Below are 22,811 nucleotides of genomic sequence, written 5' to 3' on the forward strand. Positions count from 1 at the left end.
CACCTTGGAAGAAGGTATTACTTTTTGGGCAAAAAGGAAAGATGAGTCTGAGGTTCATTGGACCGTATGAGATATTAAAAGGGTTGGACCCGTAGCTTATCAGTTAGCTTTGCCTCCATATATGGACAAGATCCACAATGTTTTCCACGTATCGATGCTTAGAAGGTACAGATCGAATCCATCTCATGTTATCACACTTGAAGAAACAGATATCCGACCAGATTTATCTTATGAGGAGGAACCTGTGGGAATTTTGGCTAAGAAAACCAAGGAATTGCGTAACAAAATAATTTTGTTGGTTAAAGTGCTTTGGCAGAATCATAAGGTAGAAGATATTACCTGGGAAAGAGAGGATGATATGAAAAAGCAGTTTCCACATCTTTTTGTTTCAAGTACTTCTTTAAATTCTAGGACAAATTTTCTTAAAGGAGAGAATTGTAATGCCCCAAATATTGAATAAGGGACTTTATTGAAATGATTTAAAAATATGAGGATTTATTCGAGTAAATGATAAAAGATGAGAATGATTTAGATTAGTGGTTTAGACTAAATTATAACAATGGATGGTTTAGAGGGCTTTTTGGTCTATTCAAGGAAAATGAATTTAAAATTATTATTAGTAAAGTATTAAAGTTAAGAAGGGAAAGTAGATACCAAAAAGTTATTTCCTTTTATTATTCTTTCACGTGGATAAAGCCTCCTCTATAAATCCAAAGGTAAACTTCAATTAATTAGATTTTCCTTTTGATTATGGGTTGTTTTTACAACCTTAAGTGATATAGAAGGTTAAGGAATGATTAAATGAGATTAAAACTTTGAAATTGAAGAAATATTGGAAATTTTAAAAAATGGGTTTTAAAATAATAAGTTAATATATGAGTGTTTGTGGATGTTTACTGGTAGATTTGACTTGTCAAAGAGGTAATTGAGATATTAGAAGCATTGGATAGGATTAAGAACAAATTAGGAAAGTGGTGTGATTCTTAGAATTGAATGTTCTTGAAAGATTTTAGATGTTTTAAGAGGCTAAATAAAGGAATGTTAGTATGGATAGTTAAAGAAGAGTTTAATAGCATTGTATGGTATATATATAACAAAATTTAACCCCATTTGGGTGATAATCGGGTTAAAACTAGAAATTTTGGGCACGGGTATCGGTACTGATAAAACAGTACCGATACTATAGGCTAAAATAGGATGAATCTACTAAGTAGTATCGATACGGATTCAATCGGTATCGATACCGAAGGGAAGGTATCGATACCATTTCAAAACAGAATGCAAAAATGGTATTGATACCATAGCATAGTATCGGTACCATAGTATTGTAGTATCGATACTATGGTATGGGTATCGATACTGAGGAGCCAGAAATTGTAAGATATATTGATAATGTTGTAGAAAAGTTAATAATAGGTTCTATTGAGTAATATTTAAGTGTAATTGTTAGGAAATACACTAACAATTGATATTGTACATGTATTTAATGGATGCTTGAGAAGATCAAAATCAAAATCCCGAAACAAGAAAACGAAGGCAAAGGCAAAGTACCTGAGTAAGCAGCTTTGCTTTTTGGATACATTAGTGAAGATAGTCAGGTGAGTGCATTTAATTGTGTAACTATATGATGTACTAATCATATATGTATGATTGTTTAATATGTATGTGGTGATTACCAAATAGGCATTAAATGTGCATTTCATGGAATTCATCTTATGTGGATGATAACCGTTTAGGCACTAAGTGTGCATTTCACGGAATTCATCCTATGTGAATGAATAACTGTTCGGCACTAAGTATGCATTTCACATTTGCTTTTTGGATACATTAGTGAAGATAGTCAGGTGAGTGCATTTAATTGTGTAACTATATGATGTACTAATCATATATGTATGATTGTTTAATATGTATGTGGTGATTACCAAATAGGCATTAAATGTGCATTTCATGGAATTCATCTTATGTGGATGAATAACCGTTTAGGCACTAAGTGTGCATTTCACGGAATTCATCCTATGTGAATGAATAACTGTTTCGGCACTAAGTATGCATTTCACATAATTCATCCTATGTGGATGAATAACTGTTTCGACACTAAGTGTGCATTTCACGGAATTCATCCTATGTGGATGAATAATTATTTCGGCACTAAGTGTGCATTTCACAGAATTTATTCTATGTGGATGAATAACAGTTTCGGCACTAAGTGAGCATTTCACGGAATTCATAATATGTTTATGAATAATCGTAATAGCACTACGTGTGAATTATAAAGAAATGACAATGACTGAAAAATAATGAATTGTTATTTTATAGATAAAAGATAATGATTTAATGAGTTCTTTGTATGATTAGTTTTGCCTCACTAAGTAATACTTAACGTGTGTTTATTTCACGCGTAGGTGGAATTACAAGCTGAGTAAGGAGATTATCGGACATCAAACCAGAGTCGCCTCATCAGTAACCGTATGACATACATGTCTACTTTTGATGTATTTTAGTTGGCATGTAATAGGGTTTAGTATAAACGCTCTGAATAGTATTTGGATTAAAATGTTGTAACATGGTGAGGTATTTGAACATCTCTTTTTATTAGTCTATTTAAGTTAATGTATTTTTTATTATAAGTGAATTAAATGTTTTATAAAACGAAACAAAATTTTATGGGTTTTCGAATGAGGAATAGTAATAATAGTGATGTGACATATGTATCTCATATACGCAAGGGTATACGGGTGATGGGTGTTACAAAATTTGATCATTTTTGTCTTTGCTCTATTCTCGTTACACACCAATGAACAAATAGAGGTTATTTTGGATTCACTTCTTATTCATGGATTAATTGATATATCGAATCTCGCAAGTTTATTTTATTTTAGTCTTAATTTTGTATGGATTAATATTAACTCTTCTTCTCATTTTTATCTTTTTTTTCTTTCATTATATATATATATATATATATATATATATATATATATTTTATTTATAGTATATTCATATATAACTTTTACATATCCATTATATATATCTTTATCAGAGGCGGGGCTAGGACGGCGCAACGTACGTGACGAAACAGGGCCCCGGAATAGCAGGTGCCCCAAAGATTAGATTTGTTATTATTGTTACAATAAAAAAGGAAACAAAGTAATATGGATCAATGGTAAAAATTTTGGGCCCAAAACCACAGAACCTGCGGTCTAATCTTGTTGAAGTCATATGGGAATTACCAATAATTAGTACTGTGCTACAGTTGTACAACTTATCTCATATTTTTTTTGGGTCTCACTCCACTTTACGAGAAAGGAGCTCATCTTCTTCAAATCACTTTACTAAACTTCAATTATTCATCTTCTCTCGTTAATTCCTATTCCCACCATAATCATAAATTTCTTACCTTCCTTTAAATAATTAGTTTTGTTAAACTCAATTTTCCAACAACCACACTTTTTTTTGCAAAATAAATTCCTTAAAATTAAATAGTCCCCCTTCCAAGAGGAGTTGAAGAGATGATTGTGTCTAATTTCTAATTTAACGGATTAATCATCAATTTTATCATTAAATTGATAATTAATCTGTTAGGATTTGAGTTAGTAATATCACCAATCTCCCTATATATACTGTATTCAAGCTTTGCAATTTTTGCTAAGGAAATTATAAGATCTAGAAATTCAATAATATACTTCAAGGTTAAACAAATTGTGAGTATTTTCTCAATCTTCCTCATTCTGGCAAAGCAACGGCAGCAATACAACAACAAAGTTTATTGCATGGTAATTTTTTTTTCAATTTTTTTTTTACTTTTTTTGTAATTACCATTAATAGTTATGCTCGTAAATGCAATTAATTATGTTTTTAATATAGATAGCAAAGGTTAACTTATTGATTATAGTGAGGAGAGTTGGATTACTTAATCTTGCAAAAAAAACGGGAATCTTGGTGCAATCTTTTCTCTAGATAATCTTGTAAAAAAACTATAATTTTTAATTTTATCATTTGTTTAGTCTATGAGTGTTCTTTGTGTTCAATATAGTTCAAAAATATCAATATGGTTATGAAAAGCGTAAAAAAACTAAGAGAGTAGAACAGTTAATTCAATCTCATAAAGGTGCTCTAGATAATTTTTTTCTAAAAGGACCCCAAGTTGAGGAAAAGTCTGATAATTCAAATGAGTTAGATGGGGTTAATGTTGATGATGAGAATATTGAACCAGCAGAGAATGTAGGTGATGATGTTAATATGGAAAATGCCAATATTCCAAATGATTTTGAGCAAAATTTGGAGCATAATTCTGATCATATTGACCATAATATTGAGCAAAATGAATCTACTTTAGTTGATATATATGATCCAAGAAAATGGGTTCTCTTGATTCAAAATTGATTGACATTTTGGCTGTAAATGGCCCCAAAAGAGACTTGACCCTTGTAAAAGGCCCTAAAGGCAAACTTTCTCGCAGATTTTCTTTAAATTTTTATACAAGATATTTGTCTAATGGTAAAACTTGTGATAGAGATTGGCTTGTTTATTCAAAGGAGCTTGACAAAGTATTCTATTTTTGTTGCAATATCTTTAAAAAGGGTCCTAGAAAAGGTCATTTAGTAAATAAAGGGTTTAATGATTGGATGCATATTAGTACTAGACTTAAAGAACATGAAACCAGTCTTGATCATGTATTGAGTATGGAGACTTGGTGTGAACTTCGACATAGGTTGCAACAAAGCGAAACAATTGATAAAGTTACTCGAGAACAATTTAAAAAAGAAAAGGAGTACTGGAAAAATGTTATTGTAAGAATCATTGTTGTTATGAAGTATCTTGCTACACATAATCTTACATTTCGTGGAAAAAAAAGAAAGGTTATATCAGACAAGCAATGCAATTTTTTTAGGTTTGATAGAAATGTTGGTTGAGTTTGATCTTGTTATAAAAGAGCATGTTGAACGTATTAATAGTGGTAAGATTCATCACCATTATCTGAGTCATGATATTCAAAATGAGTTAATACTCTTGCTTTCTTCTAAAATTAGATAGATCATAATCCAAAAAATAAAAGAGGCTAAATATTTTTCTATGATGTTGGATTGTACACTTGATGCTAATCATCAAGAACAAATGACCTTGATTACAAGGTGTGTTGATGACTCTTTAAATACTTATGAAATTAAAGAACTTTTCATTAAATTCTTACAAGTTGATGATACAACTGGCCAAGGGCTTTTTGAAGTGTTAGAAAATGTGCTTAATTCTCATGATCTTGATATAGATAATGTTAGAGGTCAAGGATATGATAATGGGTCTAATATGAAAGGTAAGAATCAAGGTGTACAAAAAAAGACTATTAGATTTGAATCCTAGAGTTTTCTGTAATCCATGTGGTTGTCATGGTCTTAATATGGTGTTATGTGACATTGTAAACACTTCAAATAAAGCAAGAGATTTATTTGGAATAGTTCAGTACATTTATATTTTGTTTGCTAATTCAACAAAGTGGTGGCAAATTTTAAAAGAAAATGTGAAAGATTATACTCCCAAATCATTGTCAGGCACAAGATGAGATAGTAGAGTCGATAGTATTAAGGGCATAAGATTTCAAATTGTTGAATTACGAGAAGCCTTGTTACAACTAGCTGATGTTGATAATGAATATAAAATTCAAAGTGAAGTGAAATCCTTGGCTACAAATGAACTTGGTAGTTTTGAATTTTTGCTTTCTACAATCATTTGGTATGAAACTCTATTTGATGTGAACTTGGTTAGCAAATATTTACAGTCAAAATATATGTTGATTGATATTGCTATGAGTAAGATAAAAGGGTTAATATCTTTTTTCAAGAATTATAGAGATGTTGGATTTTCCAATGCCATGAATATTTAAAAAAAACAATAGTTATTGAAATTGGAATCGACCCTGTATTTCCTCATAGGCTTATGATACATAAAAAAAAGACAATTTGACGAGCTTAATGGTGAGGAAACATCATTATCTCCAGAGAATTCATTTAGAATTTAATATTTCATCTGCATTGTTGATCAAGCTATTTCGTCATTGGAAAAGAGGTTTGAACAATATGAATTGTATGAGAGTGTTTTTGGATTTTTGTTCAATTCTGATAAGTTGCATTCAAAGGATGACATTAAACTCCAATCTTGTTGTATTAACTTTGAGAATACTCTTAGGAAAGGTGAGTTATCAGATTGTGATAGACATGATTTGTATATTGAGTTAAAATTACTTAGGGAGATTTTACCTAAGGAAAAAAAATGGGAGCAATTGATTTATTGAAGTTCTTGAAGCGTTTTAATTGCTTTCCAAATGTCACAATTGCATGTAGAATCTTATTGAATATTCTTATAATTGTTGCTTCTGTAGAAAGGAGTTTTTCGAAATTGAAGTTGATCAAGTCATACTTACGGACAACCATGTCACAAGAAAGGCTAAATGGATTTGCTTTAATGGCCATTGAGAGCGATATTTTGGAAGAAGTTGATACTGAAAGTGTTATAGATTATTTGTTTAATATTTTTGCGTGCATTTAAAGAGTTCTGTTTTGTGTTTTTATAGCTTTGTTTCAGTCTTTATTGTTTGAGGCTTGTGCCCTTACTGTGAACGGAGCGATGAGGCTGTTATGAGTGGAAAGTGGTACATCTGTCGAGCGACGGTGGAAACGGTTCTTCAGGGTGGAACTTTAAGACCCATTTTGGGGTTTTCTTGGCCTGACAGTTGGAACAATATGACATGTGTTCCAAGTTCATAAGACAAATATTTTATATATTTTCTTATAAAAATTAATTTATATTTATTTAATGATACTTTGTCTACGTAGAAATACAATTGTCAGAGTTTGTAAAAGAACGATCATAAATGAAAAAAGAAAAAGAAAATGACTAAACTATGAAAACATATATGACTTCTGTCTTAAAAAAATGTATGTGATATATGTCAAAGACACATGTTAGTACGAGTCGGATGATGACAACATAAATGTATAAACATCATCATTAATCACTTAATCAATGTATATTTAAAAAGTTATATTTAAATTGACCACGAACCGGCAATAAAGTGGCCACTAGACTGGACCAAACTCGCCCCATCCCACCACTTCGACCAGCTGTGTTTTGCTTCTCCCCAGGAAGTTGTGGCTAATAAAGTGACTAAATTATGATTTTCTAATTATAAGAAAATAATAAGATAACGAGAAAATATTTTGAAAAAAAATAAACTTAGACATTGTTTTTTCTGAAATAAATTAAATTTTAAACTTAAAGAAAACCCTAAAAACTATAATACCATTCTATTAAAATTATTCTTGCTACTGTAATTTTCTTTGAGCGTATGAAAATACAATCAATTTGATATTATCAATATATAATAAAATACAAATAAACAAGAAAGTAATCACATAATCACTATTCGAAATTGTTATGAAAACGCTATGAACTTATTTTCTTAGGAAAAAATAAAAGTTTTAATTCATGCTATATATTAAAAATCAATGATAAACAAATTCATCCAGTGCCTTCAATAGTGATTAAAAGGAGTATTATTTTTTTAAAATTCTAACTTTGAGCAGTTGTATCTGTAAGATGTGCATGCATCGTTAATGATTAAGATTTTGAATAAATATTACCTTATAATTACCTATACCATTAAAAAATCAATGATAAATTTATAAATAATATTCTGTAAAATTAAAAGAAACATACTTTAGTATATTCTGTAAATTTTAAAAAATCAATGATAAATTTATAAATAATATTCTGTAAAATTAAAAGAAACATACTTTAGTATATTCTGTAAATTGGGTTGGGATATTCTGTAAATTGGGTTGGGAGGGTAGACTTTACCTCTGTAATATTCAATTTGGATTAATTGATCAAAAGATCAGATACAAATGATTATACCATAAAAAAATATGAGGGTTTTTTTTATGTTGAAAATGTATGATCTATATGCGCTGGTTAAATGGCTACTTAAAATTTGGGTTAAAAGAAGAAGAGCTGGCCTATTCCATTCCATTTCCCGATTGAATTTGGGTCAATATTCTTTAGCATGGGCTGATGTTTTCCCAAGGTTTATTTAACGTGGGGAGACTATTATTATGAAGGGGTTTATATATATTTAACGAACTGAAATTTATACAAGTTTATGTATTGTTTATAAATTATACGATGTTATCTTATAATAAAATTCAATTATTTATATTTACTTTTAATTTGTGCTAATTACGAACCAACATGTGAATTATTGTTAGTTTATAAATTCAAAGACCTGAAAATATATAAGATATTAAAGTTAAATCTCATAATGAAGTTTCTTGGTAGTAATAATGGTGGAGCAAATAAAAAGCTGTGGAAAGCAGTTGAAGAAATAGGGATTGAAAATTGAAATCAACCCACCTTATCCAACAAAAAGGACATGTCAAATCTAAGTACAAGTCACATCCATTTTATATGCATATGGGAGTCACAATCCCACAAGCATGCCAAAAAAGTTAAAAATAAAACTTACTCTTCAATGCTAAAAAAGACCTTATTAATCATTATTAGTAGTGGACTATCGGTAGTAAAACCTTTGGTAACACTGAAGGAAGGACTATAGAGGAAGATGGCATCACAGGAAGAAGAGGAAGGGAATGATTATGTCCAAAATTTGTTGATAATATTTAAAACTAACTTTCCAAGTCCTCCCGTCTCTCTCTTCAACCAGAGAATCCGATATTTGTAGGGGATATGAACTATTTGACATTGATTTTATTCATTATAAATATGCCATTTTGTGGATTAAAATTCACTGAATTGTAATACTATTTTACACAAACTATTCATTTCAAGAAAAAAAAAGTTATGTATACTTGATATAGCACTCATTTTTGTTCTCCAACATGTGGATTACAATAATTCCCCATTACTTATCAAAAAATAATAATTCCCCTTTTTCATTGGACACAAGCACCTTTCTTAGTATAAATCATAAAGTTTTGGGTAAACTACATATTGGTACTATTTAAATTATTAATTTTGGTAAACTTCATATTTAGTATATCACCATTAAAATTTAACGTATTTAGTATTTAAACTATCGATTTTGATCCGTTTTAGTACCTAAATTTTTATTTTTATTTTCCAAACTTAATGTTTAAGTTTTTGAATGAGATACTAAAATGAAATAAAAACTAAAATTTTCATTGATGAGAACTAAAATGAAATAAAAACTAAACTTTAGATATAATTTTAAAAAAATTAAAAATTTAGTTATTAAAACGAAATATACCTTAAAGTTTTTTTCTAATGGATATGAGGTGACATACACTGCAGAATCTGCCATTACGCAACAGTGAGTTGTCTCATCAAACAAATAAAAGACACCACGAAAACTTAACCCTCCACAAAGTAGTAAACAAGCCATACCCAAATAACGTACAATTGGGCATAGGAAGAGGGCCCCAAACGCCATAACTTATCTGCACATTTTCCTCGGTCCCAATTCTTAAGATACTATACAAGATACTGTTTGAAAAGAGGGTAATGCTTAGTATTGTCAATTGTGATAGGTCCTGCTACAACTAGTACAAAAACTGTCCCACTGAACATTTTATTAGCTAAAGTGGAAGTTTGAATGCACCTTAACTTCTTTCTTTCAATAGGTAGTGTTTTGCATCATTATTCACAAGGTATAATTATCAAAAAGTTCACATAAATATTCATTTTATCTTATATATATTTTAAAGTGATTTGATCTCAACATTTTAATTTTTGTATCAAAGTAATTTGTGTTAGACAATGATTACCAGTTGACTATATGTATTTAATTGATAATGTAATATATGATTTATCATCATTTTAAGTGATGTGAAATATTTAACATCGTCATTTAATTATGTATATATCATATTATTATTTTAATGACGTGATATATATTATGTTATTAATTAAATATATATAAAAATACTATATTAATAATATAAATTGACTATTAATTAATTAATTGTTTCTATCGACTATTTTAATTAAAAATAAAAATGTTTAAGCTAAAATATTAAATAATAAACAAAACTACTATTTATACAAACGTACCCTAGCACGACAGTTTCCTAGCTAGTACGACTCTTAAAACATGGGATACAACCTTCTAGAAGCTTTGAACGTCCAGATTGTTGGCTCCGGCGACCGGTACCTAGTCCTTGCCCACGGTTTGGGCACCGACCAATCGGTATGGCAACGAATTCTCCCACTTTTTACACCTTCGTATCGTATAATTCTATACGACCTCGTTTGTGCCGGCAGTGTCAACCCCGATTACTTCGATTTCACTCGGTACACCACTCTCGATCCCTACGTCGATGATTTGCTCAATATTCTCAAATCTCTCGGCGTTGACAGTTGCGCTTACGTCGGCCACTCTGTCTCCGCCATGATCGGTATCTTGGCTTCCATCCGCCGCCCTCAACTCTTCTCCAAACTCATCCTCATCGGCGCTTCCCCCAGGTATGCTTTATTTTTTGTATGGTTTATTTACCGGTGAAGTAGTGTTGTGAATTTGAATTAAATTAGATGGATCGGATATAAAAAATGAAAATCGTGGTTTTACAGGTTTCTTAATGACGAGGATTACCACGGGGGTTTCGAGCAAGGTGAGATTGAGAAGGTATTTTCAGCAATGGAAGCGAATTATGAAGCTTGGGTGAACGGGTTTGCCCCACTAGCGGTGGGGGCAGATGTGCCGACAGCGGTTCGGGAGTTCAGCCGGACTCTCTTCAACATGAGACCGGACATATCGTTGTTCGTTTCCAGGACGGTGTTCAACAGTGATCTGAGGGGGGTACTTGGGCTGGTGAGGGTACCGTGTTGCGTTATCCAGACAGCCAGAGATGTGTCTGTTCCGGCTTCGGTGGCGGAGTATTTAAGGAGCCATCTAGGCGGACGAACGACGGTGGAGATTTTGAGAACGGAAGGCCATTTGCCCCATTTGACCGTTCCAGCGTTGCTGTCCCAAGTGCTCAGGAGGGCCCTCTCTCGGTGAGTTTCTACTACTAGAGGGTGGGTCCATTGAGAAATTTGACAAGTGAATGGGGACGTCGACACGTATGGAATAATTTTTGGACGATAGATTGGGTTATTTTGTCTTATTATGGTATTTTTTAACAAAAGGATAAGAGCACCCCACGTGATTATCACGTGACGATGCAATGTTTTGTTCTAACGTTTGTTTCTTTCCCTATTTTGTTCCCTCTTCTAATATTGAATTAATTAATCTAATCATTCACGTTAGAGTAATATATGAACGGAAACCAAAAGTTTAGTTGGTTTTTGTGATAATCTTCAACAGGGTTCAATGATTGGTTGTAAAGCTTCACGGCGAATGGGCAGCAACTGGTGCATCAGGAATTTGATGTAAAACTGTAAACCCAGACCGATGTGGAGGATCTAATTCGATCCTAAAAGTTATATTAGGGCCATCGGAGCGACCCACCGTAAAAATACTAAAAATTTTAAAATTTTTCTTAAAACATGTATGACTTATCAATGTTCAGAAATAAAACAAGTTTTCAGTCTCGTATATAAAATAAAATACAATTACATGCATCCTAATCACATGTACCATACTCTGTAACAACGCCGGAAGAACTCCCTTACTGAAATCGATATATGCACCGGTTTAATTCTTTTAACCTGAAAATGTGAGTAATAGAGTAAGCTTTGGAAAGCTCAGTAATACAGAATTACCAGATGATGCTGATGAACGTGTAAATACAGATAAATATATATTTCCTTATTGTTTCCGAACATTTACAGATTTTTATGCTGAGCAGAGATCCTACTGATATTTCAGGTGGTAACGGACAATGAGCTTTCAGTTCAGAGAAATATTTTGGATGACTGAGTTCAGGAGATCAGAATAGGTTTTCTAGTGTGTGTTTTCAAAAACCATGTAACTTTTCAAATCTTTTTAAAATATATATATATATATATACCCTCATCCCAACACATCATAATGTGTAGGTTCCCCAGAACCATACACTCAACCCAACACATCATATAAGGCCCTAAGCACAAAGCCGAGGAACTGGTAAGTAAGGCCCTGAGCACACAGCCGAGGAACCTCCAAGTAATCTTCCTCCAACAATACCTCCAATAAAACATGTTTCGTCAGTAAACGGATATGTCAAAAATCAAAAAATAATTTAAGTCAAGTATCATATCAGAATCCAGGTCATGTATCAGATCAGAATCCATGTCAATATCAGATAAAATATTCATGTAATTAGGGAACACACCAGAGTTTACAGGTATTATTTAGAGGTACTGTATCAGGCAGAGAAACACAGTTCTTCAGTATGTCGATAGAATGTTGGAATTTAGAATCACTATTGGAATAGTTCATTAACTGACAGAATCATCATTTATTCAGAATGTGAATTATCAGGATATTATCTTATTCGGACAGTTTTCAGAAGTTGTACGTAATCAGAAGGGTATTCAGAATCATTTACATCCATGTCAATTGATCGGATAATCGAACAACTTGAGAACAAAGATTCAAAACCTTAACAATCTATGTCGACTGGTCAATTCATTTTCCTTTTAGGGTATTTACTCTTTAATACCACAAATTCTTGTCCGTAGATCATTTTCGGAATCATCGCCTGAATAAATCTTCTAATGTCTTTATTTCATTTCCACGCTTCCACAATATCATGAAATGCTGACGTACTTGATTAATTTGTTCATAACCCATTATAATTGTACACTACGTAAACTCATCAGAGTTTCCAAACTTATCCAAATCACTTATTAAATCCTCAGTCATTGAGGTTACCTAGTTCATTTAGCAGTCATGTCCATTCCAGTTACTTCAGGATTTTCCAAAGTAATTCAAACGTTCCTGAATTTCATATACATGTTGTACTTCCATTCTATTCAATTTGGTCTTCGTGGTTGATTTGTCGAACAAACGTCCAATTCTTAGTACTGAATACGATCTAGAGCTGAGTTGAGCTGAATACTTCCAAAAGCCAAACTTGAGAAGACAAATACATGTTCCAGTAATATCTATGTCATTCAGGTTTTTACATAACTTTAGGGTTGATCTACTCACTTAAACTATTTCTCATTACCTTTAAAGGTAGTCCAATACCTATGCTTACTTGGATTCCTTAATTAATCCAAGACATTTACTTAATATAGGCCATAAGGGTATTTTGATCATTTTGGTTTTCAGTTTTATTTCAATCATAACAGAGCTCAAGGATATCCCATCATTCTTGAGCTTGGTGATATTCTTGGGTCATTTCCATTACAGGGGTAATTTGGTCATTTTACAGATCCACGGTATTTCAATCTTTTTCCTCCATCTGGTCTTATTATTTAATTCCAATTTATCATCAATTCCAGTCCGTTCGAACAATTCTGATAAAAGAGCACCCTCCGATAAATTGTTCTTCATGTATTTACTCATAACTCGGACATTTTCGGGTCAAGTGCCTTCTCGTATTTTACAAATATGAATTTTTTTACAAAGACAGAATATTAATAATTAAATTTGTACTTAATCGAGTTAAGTACAAATCCTCAAAGTGCTTTCTCCTTCAGGGTCAACTCTGACTATTTTACCTCTCAAGGGCATTTTTGTAATTTCTTAACCAGATAATTTCGATATTAGGTCTTAACGAAAATAATATAATATAGAGATCCTATGATTAATTGCTTCCTCGAACATTCTTTAATCTTGAAATGATTCCTTAAAAGACTTTTAGTATCTAGTATAAACCTTCTTGGGGTTAAAAACCGGTTATCCATAATTTCCAAGTAAAACTAACATTTCTTATGCACATCAATAGTTTTAGCAGATCTATAATTCTTTTCAGATTTATTAATCTACTTCCAGGGACAATTCTTATCATTTTCCAACATAAGGGTAATTTCGTAATTTTACCTAATCGAAATATTTTCATAATTTATCATCTAAGTACCTTTAATGAGATAAATTATAATCTACATATCCATGGTTGATTCTTTTATCACTTAATTCAAGAACTTGTAATTTAATTCCAACTGTCCTCCAATTTCTTATAATAGTAATCTGAGTCATATTCAGTTACCTACTTTCTACCGTATTTATATCTAGTGTAGATCTTCATTAATTATACATACGAGACCAAACATTTACATTCATACATTTACTAATACCAACATGTTCTATAAAGCATAAAGAGGTAGTAAAGTATTACCTCGATTTCTGTGCAATACTGATTTACCATAAAAATTCCATTCGAACGCCTTTGATCTTTAATTCAACTTCCAATAATTCCTCAGATACATATCAACATAAATTATATCAGAAACGGGGTTTAATTGCGATAAACGGATCGAATTGGGTGATAAATCAGTAAAAAATAGCTTACCGGGTTCGAATTTGGCGAAACAGACTTCGGATTCAGATTCAGGACGTCGAAAGCATAAAATATGACTTTTCGGAAATTTGAAATTTTCGGGTCAAAATCAAAGTCAACGGGTTTGATCAGCAATTTCGAGGCCTTCGGGTTCGAATTTCGAAAAACAGATAGCGGAATCGGATTTGGAACGTCGAAAAATGTCAGGATAAATATACTCGGTCAAAGTCAAAGGTCGTTTAATGCCCGATCAAAGCCCGTCAAAGTTTTGGTCAATAGTGGTCAACGCCAGTCAACGGTCAACGGGTCGGGTTATGACCGGTCAAACCGGTCAACTATGCACCAAAACCGGTCAAACCGGTCATTTGGACCATCCCCACGCGCAGTGGTGGCGCGTGGGTACTGTTCCGGCAGCGTAAAATTCACAGAAAAATTTCTAAAATTTATTTTGAGCGATTTCGAGATACTTACAAAGCTCGGTTCAAATTTTTGAACGGCGGAGAGCTCGATTTCAACGAATCGGAAACTTTGACCGCTTCACCTCCACACGCGCCGCCGCGGCCAGAGAAAAGGGAAGACACCGGTGGACTCGGAACGGCACAAGGAACACGATGGTGTTGGAGGTGTCGTAAACGGATGACCCGATCGTCGTGAATCGATGAAAAACCAACTAAAATCGGGTTATTACCGACGATACTTCCGACTGAAATTAACGACGAACGGCGACGATTCATAACGAAAGGTTTGAGGGGTTTTGCTCCTCGCTCGACAACGAACACGATGGTGGTTTCGAATCGTCGATCGAAGGTCGAACGGTGAGTAGATCGGAGTTGAAAGTTGGGTCAACGGAAGAGGAAAATTGGAAATCATTCTGCTGAACTTGCCTGCGCACGGTGTTTATAATTCTCCCAAAAATAAAAATAGTCAAATCATGAGTTTAGGCACTGAATTTCATGCCTTTCTTAAAACTGTCTACTAACTTTAAAATCTTACAATTTAATCCTTAATTTTCTTCTAAAATACCAATTAATTTCAATACTTTATAATTTCTTAAATTTAACCCCTAAATTGAAATGTTACAAAAACAAACCATTTAGCCTGGAAATTGATGTTGGGGCAGTTCCTCGGTTAGTGGAGCTGATACCATGTTAGATTAATAATGAGTGCTTGGAATTAGTCCTTCATATATTGGAGCTTCTGTTAAGGAAGACTGGATTGGAAAGATTGTCCAATACCATGCCAAATGTTGTCAAACTATTGATGAAAGCTTCAGAAAACTGTACTCGGCTTGCATTGTGGATTTGCACCAGAGGAATGTGCTTCACTAGCTGTGGATCCAGGTCTTGCTGCAAACCTCCTCTTAGTTATACAGAGTGGCTACGATCCCGTGTTGAAGGGATCAAGGGAGGATGGCAGCAGTGTTAATCCAAATATTTTTAAATTATTATATATTTATTAATAATCTATTTTCGTTTATTCTCGAATTTATTGATTCGTCTTTCTTAAAATTTTATGCAGTTCTGTATTTATCTCTAGTTTTAAATATCTTCAACTTACAAGACACTTTAAAAAGTATGAAGTATGAGATGTTAACTACATAAACAACTAGACTGATTAGATCCAAGTTTCAAAGAGTGGGATTCCTGGATGTCCCTTCTGTGTTATGTTGAGTACATGCATTCTCACTGCCCTTTACAAATGCTGCCGAATTCGTTGGCTTACAGGATTTAACCATGATGCGAAGCAGTGGCAATCAGGCGGATTCAGAGGTTCTTTTTTTCTTTTATTTTAAAAAATCACCATTTTAAAAATTATTTAATGTAATGACTCTTATTCTAGATTTTTAAGAAGATAAATTCATGCGTATCTTCGTACTTTTTATGCGGTAAAATTATAAAATGAAACGTAAATTACATAAATGACCACTTAACTATGTGTTTAGTCTCGAAATGGCAACTATTTTCAAATTTATGTCAATATGACCACACTGAACTATTTAAATTTGTTTTGTTTTCTTCCATTTTGTTCACTACTTGTATATGATTTGCTTCCTTGGATTTTCATTTTATGCAATCTGATCATGATTCTGTTTTTAATTTGTCTAATGTCTTAATTTGTGCTTAAACTTTAAAATATTTTATTCTAGTCATGTATTAAATTTTATAGATTAAATCCCCTAGATTTTAGAATTAATCAATGTGATCAATAATATTAACTTTAGTTCTTAAATTTTAATAAGTTACTAATTTCAATTTAATTTAATAAATTTATTTCTCCAATTAAATTGTGACATCACAATATGATTAGAGGGTTTTTTTAATTTTAATTTTAATTTAAGTACTTTAATAAACTTTCAATCTAATCAAAATGTGATATGTGTCACGTTTTGAATTGAAGTGAAAATAAATGAAGATGAGTTTTGACACCAAAGGAAATCCAACTTCGGTTCCAAGGGTAAAATGCACATGTCTTAACCGCTAAGCTAATTCTCACTCTTGTTATTGAGATAATACATATGTTATATAACTTGTTCAAGTTAGGCAAAAAAAATAACTTAATTGGATTTGAACCCAAAATGAATTAGGTGGTGTTTGTTTTTACTGTGTAAGGTCTGCAAAGCTCTTATGTCTGCGCCGCGCAGACCACACGCAGACATTGAGCTTCGCAGACCGTTTGTTTTTTAGAAGACAGAAGCTCTTCTAACTCTGCGCGTGGTCTGCGCGGCGCATACATGGTCTTATGTCTGCAGACGTCTTCTAACCTCTTCAAAGAGGTTTTATATTTAATTTTATATTATATTTGATTTTAATTTTAATATTAATTTTTAAATAAATTAAATATTATTTTTTTAATATTATATTATAGATATTAAATTTTATATCATATAAATTATTTTATATATTATTAAAATTTTATATTTATTTTAATTATTTTGATTTAAGTTTAAATATAATTTTTTTTGGATTTTTTATTTTTAAATTATATTTAAACTTTTTATACAAAATGTAAGTATTTAAACCACATTGCTTAATAAAAAAATGATTTCATTGTTTGATAATTAAGATTTTAAAATATAAAAAATTATAATTAAAATTTTAAAATATAATCACAATTAAATAAAAAATAATCATAAAATAATTTGATAAATTAAAAAATATTTTCTAAAATTATCATATAATTATAAAAATAAATTATGAATATATATTTAAAAAAATTAAAAGTATTACATAGTTGCATATTTAAAAAAATCATATAATTTAATGATCATTTATAAATTTTATTCTATAAAACTTATAAAACTAATAATATATGTGATTATGTGAGACTTATAATAGAATTAATAAGGTGGTGTTTGTTTTTCTAAAAAAATTATTATTGTAGCTGTATGAATTATTTAAATTTTCAGTATTGTAAAACTAAAATTATTTAAATCTCAGTATTGTAAAACTCTTTTAAGTTTAAAAAATCAGTTTATTTATATTTCAGTTTATTTTAGTAGTATGCAGACGTTAAAAAACAAACAGTCTTCTTCTTGCAGACTGCAAACTTTTGGTCCGCCTCTTCTGCTGCAGATGCCTGCAGATGTGGTCCGCAGACTGCAAACATTTTACCTCTGCAAAAACAAACACCACCTTAGTAACCAAGCAAGCCTTAACTAATAATCTAAATCTAATATTAAGAATCAATTATAATATTATATATATATATAGATATATATATATATATATATATATATATATATATATATATATATATATATTATAGTTAATGATAAAAAAAAGGATAAGTAGGAACTTACATCTAGGCCCATTGAGAATATGACTAAATTTATTATTTTCATATTTATTTTTTAATATTTTAAAACTAAATTATTGTTTTCATATTTATTTTTAATGATTATATATATGAAATCATTAAAAATAATTTAATATTTAAATTATAATCATAAGAAAAAAATATTTAAGATTTAAATTATAAATTTATCTTTTTGATTTTAAATTGTGTTGAATTCGGGTATGTTAAATATATTTAATCATTAATAAATAAATATAAAATAAATTAATTTAATTTAATTTAAAAAATATTAAAATCTTAAATTAATTATAAATATTTTTTAGCAATATAAGTGTTATCATTTTCTCAATTGACCGCCAACAACCAGATAATCTAGTGGGATGAGACACTAGATCCCTTAAACAATGTTAGGGGTTTGAATCCTGGCGATTACAAATGAAGGAAACTATGTTGGGAGGGTCGTCCTTGTCTCTGCAATACCCGATCCGGATTAGTCAATCAATAGATCGGATACCAGTGGCTATACCAAAAAATATTCTCAATTGGCTTAGATTTAGCCTATTAGTTAAGGCTTTGCTTGGTTACTAATTGATCTTGGTGTTGGGATTTTCGGAAGCTCGAATCGATAACCGGAACAGTTTGCAAAGAGGGGTCGGAACAATTTTGTGTTTAGGGAGTAAGGAGATTGAAAGATAGAGAATTGCACAGCGATTTATAGTGGTTCGACTTTCTCAACCAAAGTCTACGTCCACTACCTTAGCTCCTCACCAAGGATTTTCCAACAAATTCACTAATTTGTTCTTTATTTTGAGGATAATGAGTAATCTTACAAACTCCCTAGTTTTTCCGGGCTAAACTATAACCTTTCCCTAGCTTTTACACGGACTAAGCTAGAACATTTCCCCTTTACAAAAGGATAAAAGAAGTAAACAAATAAACCTCTCTAAGGTAGGTGTTTACAAGATTGAGCTCACAAGAACAAAATATTTACAAGAGAAAGATGAAATAAGATTGAAAAAACTCTTCTCTTGATGTTTTGGAGCGTTTGGGTATGATTTTCTACTCAAAAAGGCTGCCCATAACATGGTGCATCGGTGCACTATCATGTGCATCGATACCCTTCATTAAATTCAAATAAACTAGCCGTTACTAGCGTTGCAGCCTTCGTGCATGGATGCACAGACGATGCATGATGGATGCATCGATGCATTCGGTGTTTGAGTACATGGATGCACTGCATGGTGCATCGATGCACTAGTGCATGTACATGGATGCACTGCAGGGATGCATGGATGCACTGCAGGGGTGCATGCACTTTGACACTTCGCATTTTGGCTCAAATCCGAATTTAATGGACTTTGAATATTTTTGAAACCTTTTAAACTTTGAATAAATTCAATTAAGTCTAAAAACATTTTGTAAATTCAATTCAAGTGCAAAAACCATTTTGCCTTAAATTGTTATATCAAAACATAGTTCAACAATCTCCCCCTTTTTGATATAACAAAACATTTGAAAAACTGTTTTTGGAAAAACTCCCCCTTAAAATTGTTTAATGAAAAAGATATCAATTGTTAACAATTGTTGGAAAATATATGAAAATGTTAAGCTCCCCTTTTCTTCATTTAGAAATTGATTTTTTCAAACCAAACTTCTCCCCCTTTTTGTTATATCAAGAATAATTCGATCTTTGAAGTTCAAAATAACTTTAGAGAGTAAGTGGTAAATTTGACATTTAAAAATCATTTGAAAAATCAAAGCTCCCCCTCAATAAATGCATTTCAAACAAAATTTAGCTTTTAAGAACATGACACTTAAACAAAATTGAATTTCATCAAAGAATAACAAACATGTTAGTAGCACATGAAATTCAATATATCCAAGTCTAAAATACATTATGCAATATCAATTGTTGAATTTAAGATCATATGCATAAAGTTTTTCCAAAAATGTTATGTATAAAAAATTTTTGATATCAATTGTTAGAGAGATATCATTTTAATTTAAACCACATGCATAAACATTCAAATTTAGGTCAAAAATTAAAATTTGTAAAATCAAAGTATTTGAAAATTTTGATATCAATTGTTAGAGAGATATCATTTGCATTAAAACCAATTTTGACCAAAATTTTATTATGATGAACTGAAAAAATTCATTAAAAATTTAAAATGTTCATCATAACCATTTTTGTTAACATACATGAGATTAAAAACAACGCATAATCATTTAAATCAAAAACTCATGCATGCATAAATCCTATGAGCAACCAAAACTAAAAAAAAAAAAATTAAGCTTAGAGGTTACCCATTCCTTTTTCATGTGTGGCTAGAGCATCTTGAATATCATCACTTTCATCACCATTACTCTCACACACCTACAAGAGACATTTATTTCGATTTTGGTATCCAAATTGCTTTGGATCATTCAACGTTAGTTTCAATGCCTCTTGTTCCTTTCGAAACCCATACTTGCCTAATTTTAAAACGTTTTCCTTTATTCAAAGGACAAGTATGTTCCTTATGACCATGAAAATGACAATGTGAGCATTTTGTCATTTCTAAGCATAATAGGTTGTTTTTAGAAATTAATTATTTTTCTTTTGTTAAGCTTTTAAGCTTAACTCCTAACTCAAAATTTGTCTTTTCTAAATCATTTATTTTGATTTTTGAAAGCTCTAAATCATTTTTCAAAATTTCATTTTGATTTTCAAAATCAACTCTAGCTTTCAAAATCGATTTATTTTCAATTTTGAGTTTTGAATTAATTTCGTATATTTGGAATTCATGGTCTCAAATCCCAAATACAACCTATTATAAGCATCTTGTAACTCATCAAAAGTAAATGAATTAAATTCATTTGAGTTAGAAGATACCTAGAATTCTTCTTGAGTCGCCATGAGGCATAGGTTGACTACTTCATCTTCATCATTGGAATTATCTTCATCGCTCCATGATGCAACAAATGCCTTCTTCCCCTTTTTCTTTAGAAGAGGACATTCATACTTGACATGCCCCTTTCATTGACAATTGAAGCATATCGGGGGACTCTTCTTCTTGGTTGATTCATGTTTCACTTCCTTGGAAATCATGAATCTCTTGAGTTCCTTCAAGAGCTTGACCATCTATTCTTCTTGTTCATTATCGTCTTCATCCACCTCATCACTTGAATTTTGATAGCTTTCATTGGTGGATTTGAAGGTAATGCCTACCTCATTCTTCTTCTTATTTTTCTTCTCTTCCCTTTCTTCATCTTCCTTCACCATCATCTCATGAGTTAGAATGGAACCAATTAGCTCGTCGAGAGTGAGAGACTTTAAGTTTCTTACTTCGATAATGGCCGTCTTCTTTGATTGCCACTCATTTGGAAGAGAGTAGATCATCTTCCTCACAAGCTTCTCATTAGGGATTACTTCTCCATATCCCTTGAGACCGTTGATAATCACAGAAAATCTATCCATCATAGCTTTGATGTCTTCATCGGGTTTCATCTTGAAGTTCTCGTAGCTATGGTTGAGAATACTTTTCTTTGATTCCCTCACTTCGTCGGTTCCTTCATGAGTGACTTGGAGCTTATCCCAAATCTCTTTGGCACTGGAACAAGATGAGATTCTTCCATATTCATTTGCGCCTAAAGCACATAATAGAATATGTATAGCCTTAGAGTTAAGCTGGAAATTTTTCTGTTCTTCTCTACTCCAGTCGTTGTACTTGCCGGGTGGAAAGGAGTAACCGTCCATGATTGAGTTCCAAGCTCCTAGATTGTAGGATTGAATAAAGTACATCATCTTATTCTTCCAATGTGCATAATTTGCTCCATTGAAGAAGGGTAGCTTGTTGACCGGTTGTGAATCCATAATAGGATATTCTTCAAGATAATAAGCACCGGAGGAAAAAGTCATTTCTTTGTCGGTTGCGTCGGAAATTGGTAGAGCTTCTTCGAGGATCGTCTCAAGGTGGTTAAACCTTATTAACGAGTTAGGCTCTGATGCCAATTGTTGGGATTTTGGAAGCTCGAATTGACAACCGGAACGGTTTATAAAGAGGGGTCAGAATAGTTTTGTGTTTAGGGAGTAAGGAGATTGAAAGATAGAGAATTGCACAGCGATTTATAGTGGTTCGACTTTCTCAACCAAAATCTACGTCCACTACCTTAGCTCCTCACCAAGGATTTTCCAACAAATTCACTAATTTGTTCTTTCTTTTGAGGATAAAGAGTAACCTTACAAACTCCCTAGTTTTTCTAGGCTAAACTAGAACCTTTCCCTAACTTTTACACGAGCTAAGCTAGAACATTTCCCCTTTACAAAAGGATAAAAGAAGTAAACAAATAAACCTCTCTAAGGTAGGTGTTTACAAGATTGAGCTCACAAGAACAAAATATTTACAAGAGAAAGATTAAATAAGATTGAAAAACTCTTCTCTTGTGTTTGATTGCTTGGATAGTTGTTCTCTCTTTTTTCTTCAAGTGTCCTTAGCTTGTATTTATAGCTTGGAATGTGTTTGATGTTGTATATAGCCGTTGGGGATGTTTTGGAGCCGTTTGGGAATGATTTTTCTACTAAAAAATGTTGCGCATAACATGGTGCATCGGTGAACTATCATGGAGCATCGATACCCCTTC

At 31.7% G+C, this 22,811-nt stretch overlaps 2 protein-coding genes across 2 annotated transcripts; both read left to right on the top strand.

Moving 5' to 3' along the window:
- Positions 1–5,112: 5,112 nt before the first annotated feature.
- On the top strand, positions 5,113–6,755 carry LOC120182624. The gene is made up of 4 exons (XM_039187551.1): positions 5,113–5,308; positions 6,036–6,182; positions 6,371–6,496; positions 6,589–6,755. The coding sequence occupies exons 1-4, from the start codon at positions 5,113–5,115 to the stop codon at positions 6,753–6,755; spliced, it is 636 nt and encodes a 211-aa protein (XP_039043482.1).
- Positions 6,756–10,082: 3,327 nt separating this feature from the next.
- LOC120182088 (strigolactone esterase D14) lies at positions 10,083–11,123 on the top strand. The gene is made up of 2 exons (XM_039187107.1): positions 10,083–10,488; positions 10,594–11,123. The coding sequence occupies exons 1-2, from the start codon at positions 10,118–10,120 to the stop codon at positions 11,021–11,023; spliced, it is 801 nt and encodes a 266-aa protein (XP_039043038.1). The 5' UTR covers positions 10,083–10,117; the 3' UTR covers positions 11,024–11,123.
- The last annotated feature ends 11,688 nt before the right edge of the window (positions 11,124–22,811 follow it).

Source organism: Hibiscus syriacus, unplaced genomic scaffold (assembly GCF_006381635.1).
Source record: "Hibiscus syriacus cultivar Baekdansim isolate YM2019G1 unplaced genomic scaffold, ASM638163v2 tig00003721_pilon, whole genome shotgun sequence".
NCBI lineage: Eukaryota > Viridiplantae > Streptophyta > Magnoliopsida > Malvales > Malvaceae > Hibiscus > Hibiscus syriacus.

Excerpts from the sequence above, each read along its gene's own strand:
- LOC120182624 (XM_039187551.1), top strand. The coding sequence starts at position 5,113 with ATGACCTTGATTACAAGGTGTGTTGATGACTCTTTAAATACTTATGAA. Across the intron at positions 5,309-6,035 it reads TAATGGGTCTAATATGAAAG|CTATTTCGTCATTGGAAAAG; the intron begins GTAAGAATCAAG and ends TTGTTGATCAAG. Across the intron at positions 6,183-6,370 it reads TGAGAATACTCTTAGGAAAG|AAAGGAGTTTTTCGAAATTG; the intron begins GTGAGTTATCAG and ends TTGCTTCTGTAG.
- LOC120182088 (XM_039187107.1), top strand. The coding sequence starts at position 10,118 with ATGGGATACAACCTTCTAGAAGCTTTGAACGTCCAGATTGTTGGCTCC. Across the intron at positions 10,489-10,593 it reads CTCATCGGCGCTTCCCCCAG|GTTTCTTAATGACGAGGATT; the intron begins GTATGCTTTATT and ends GTGGTTTTACAG.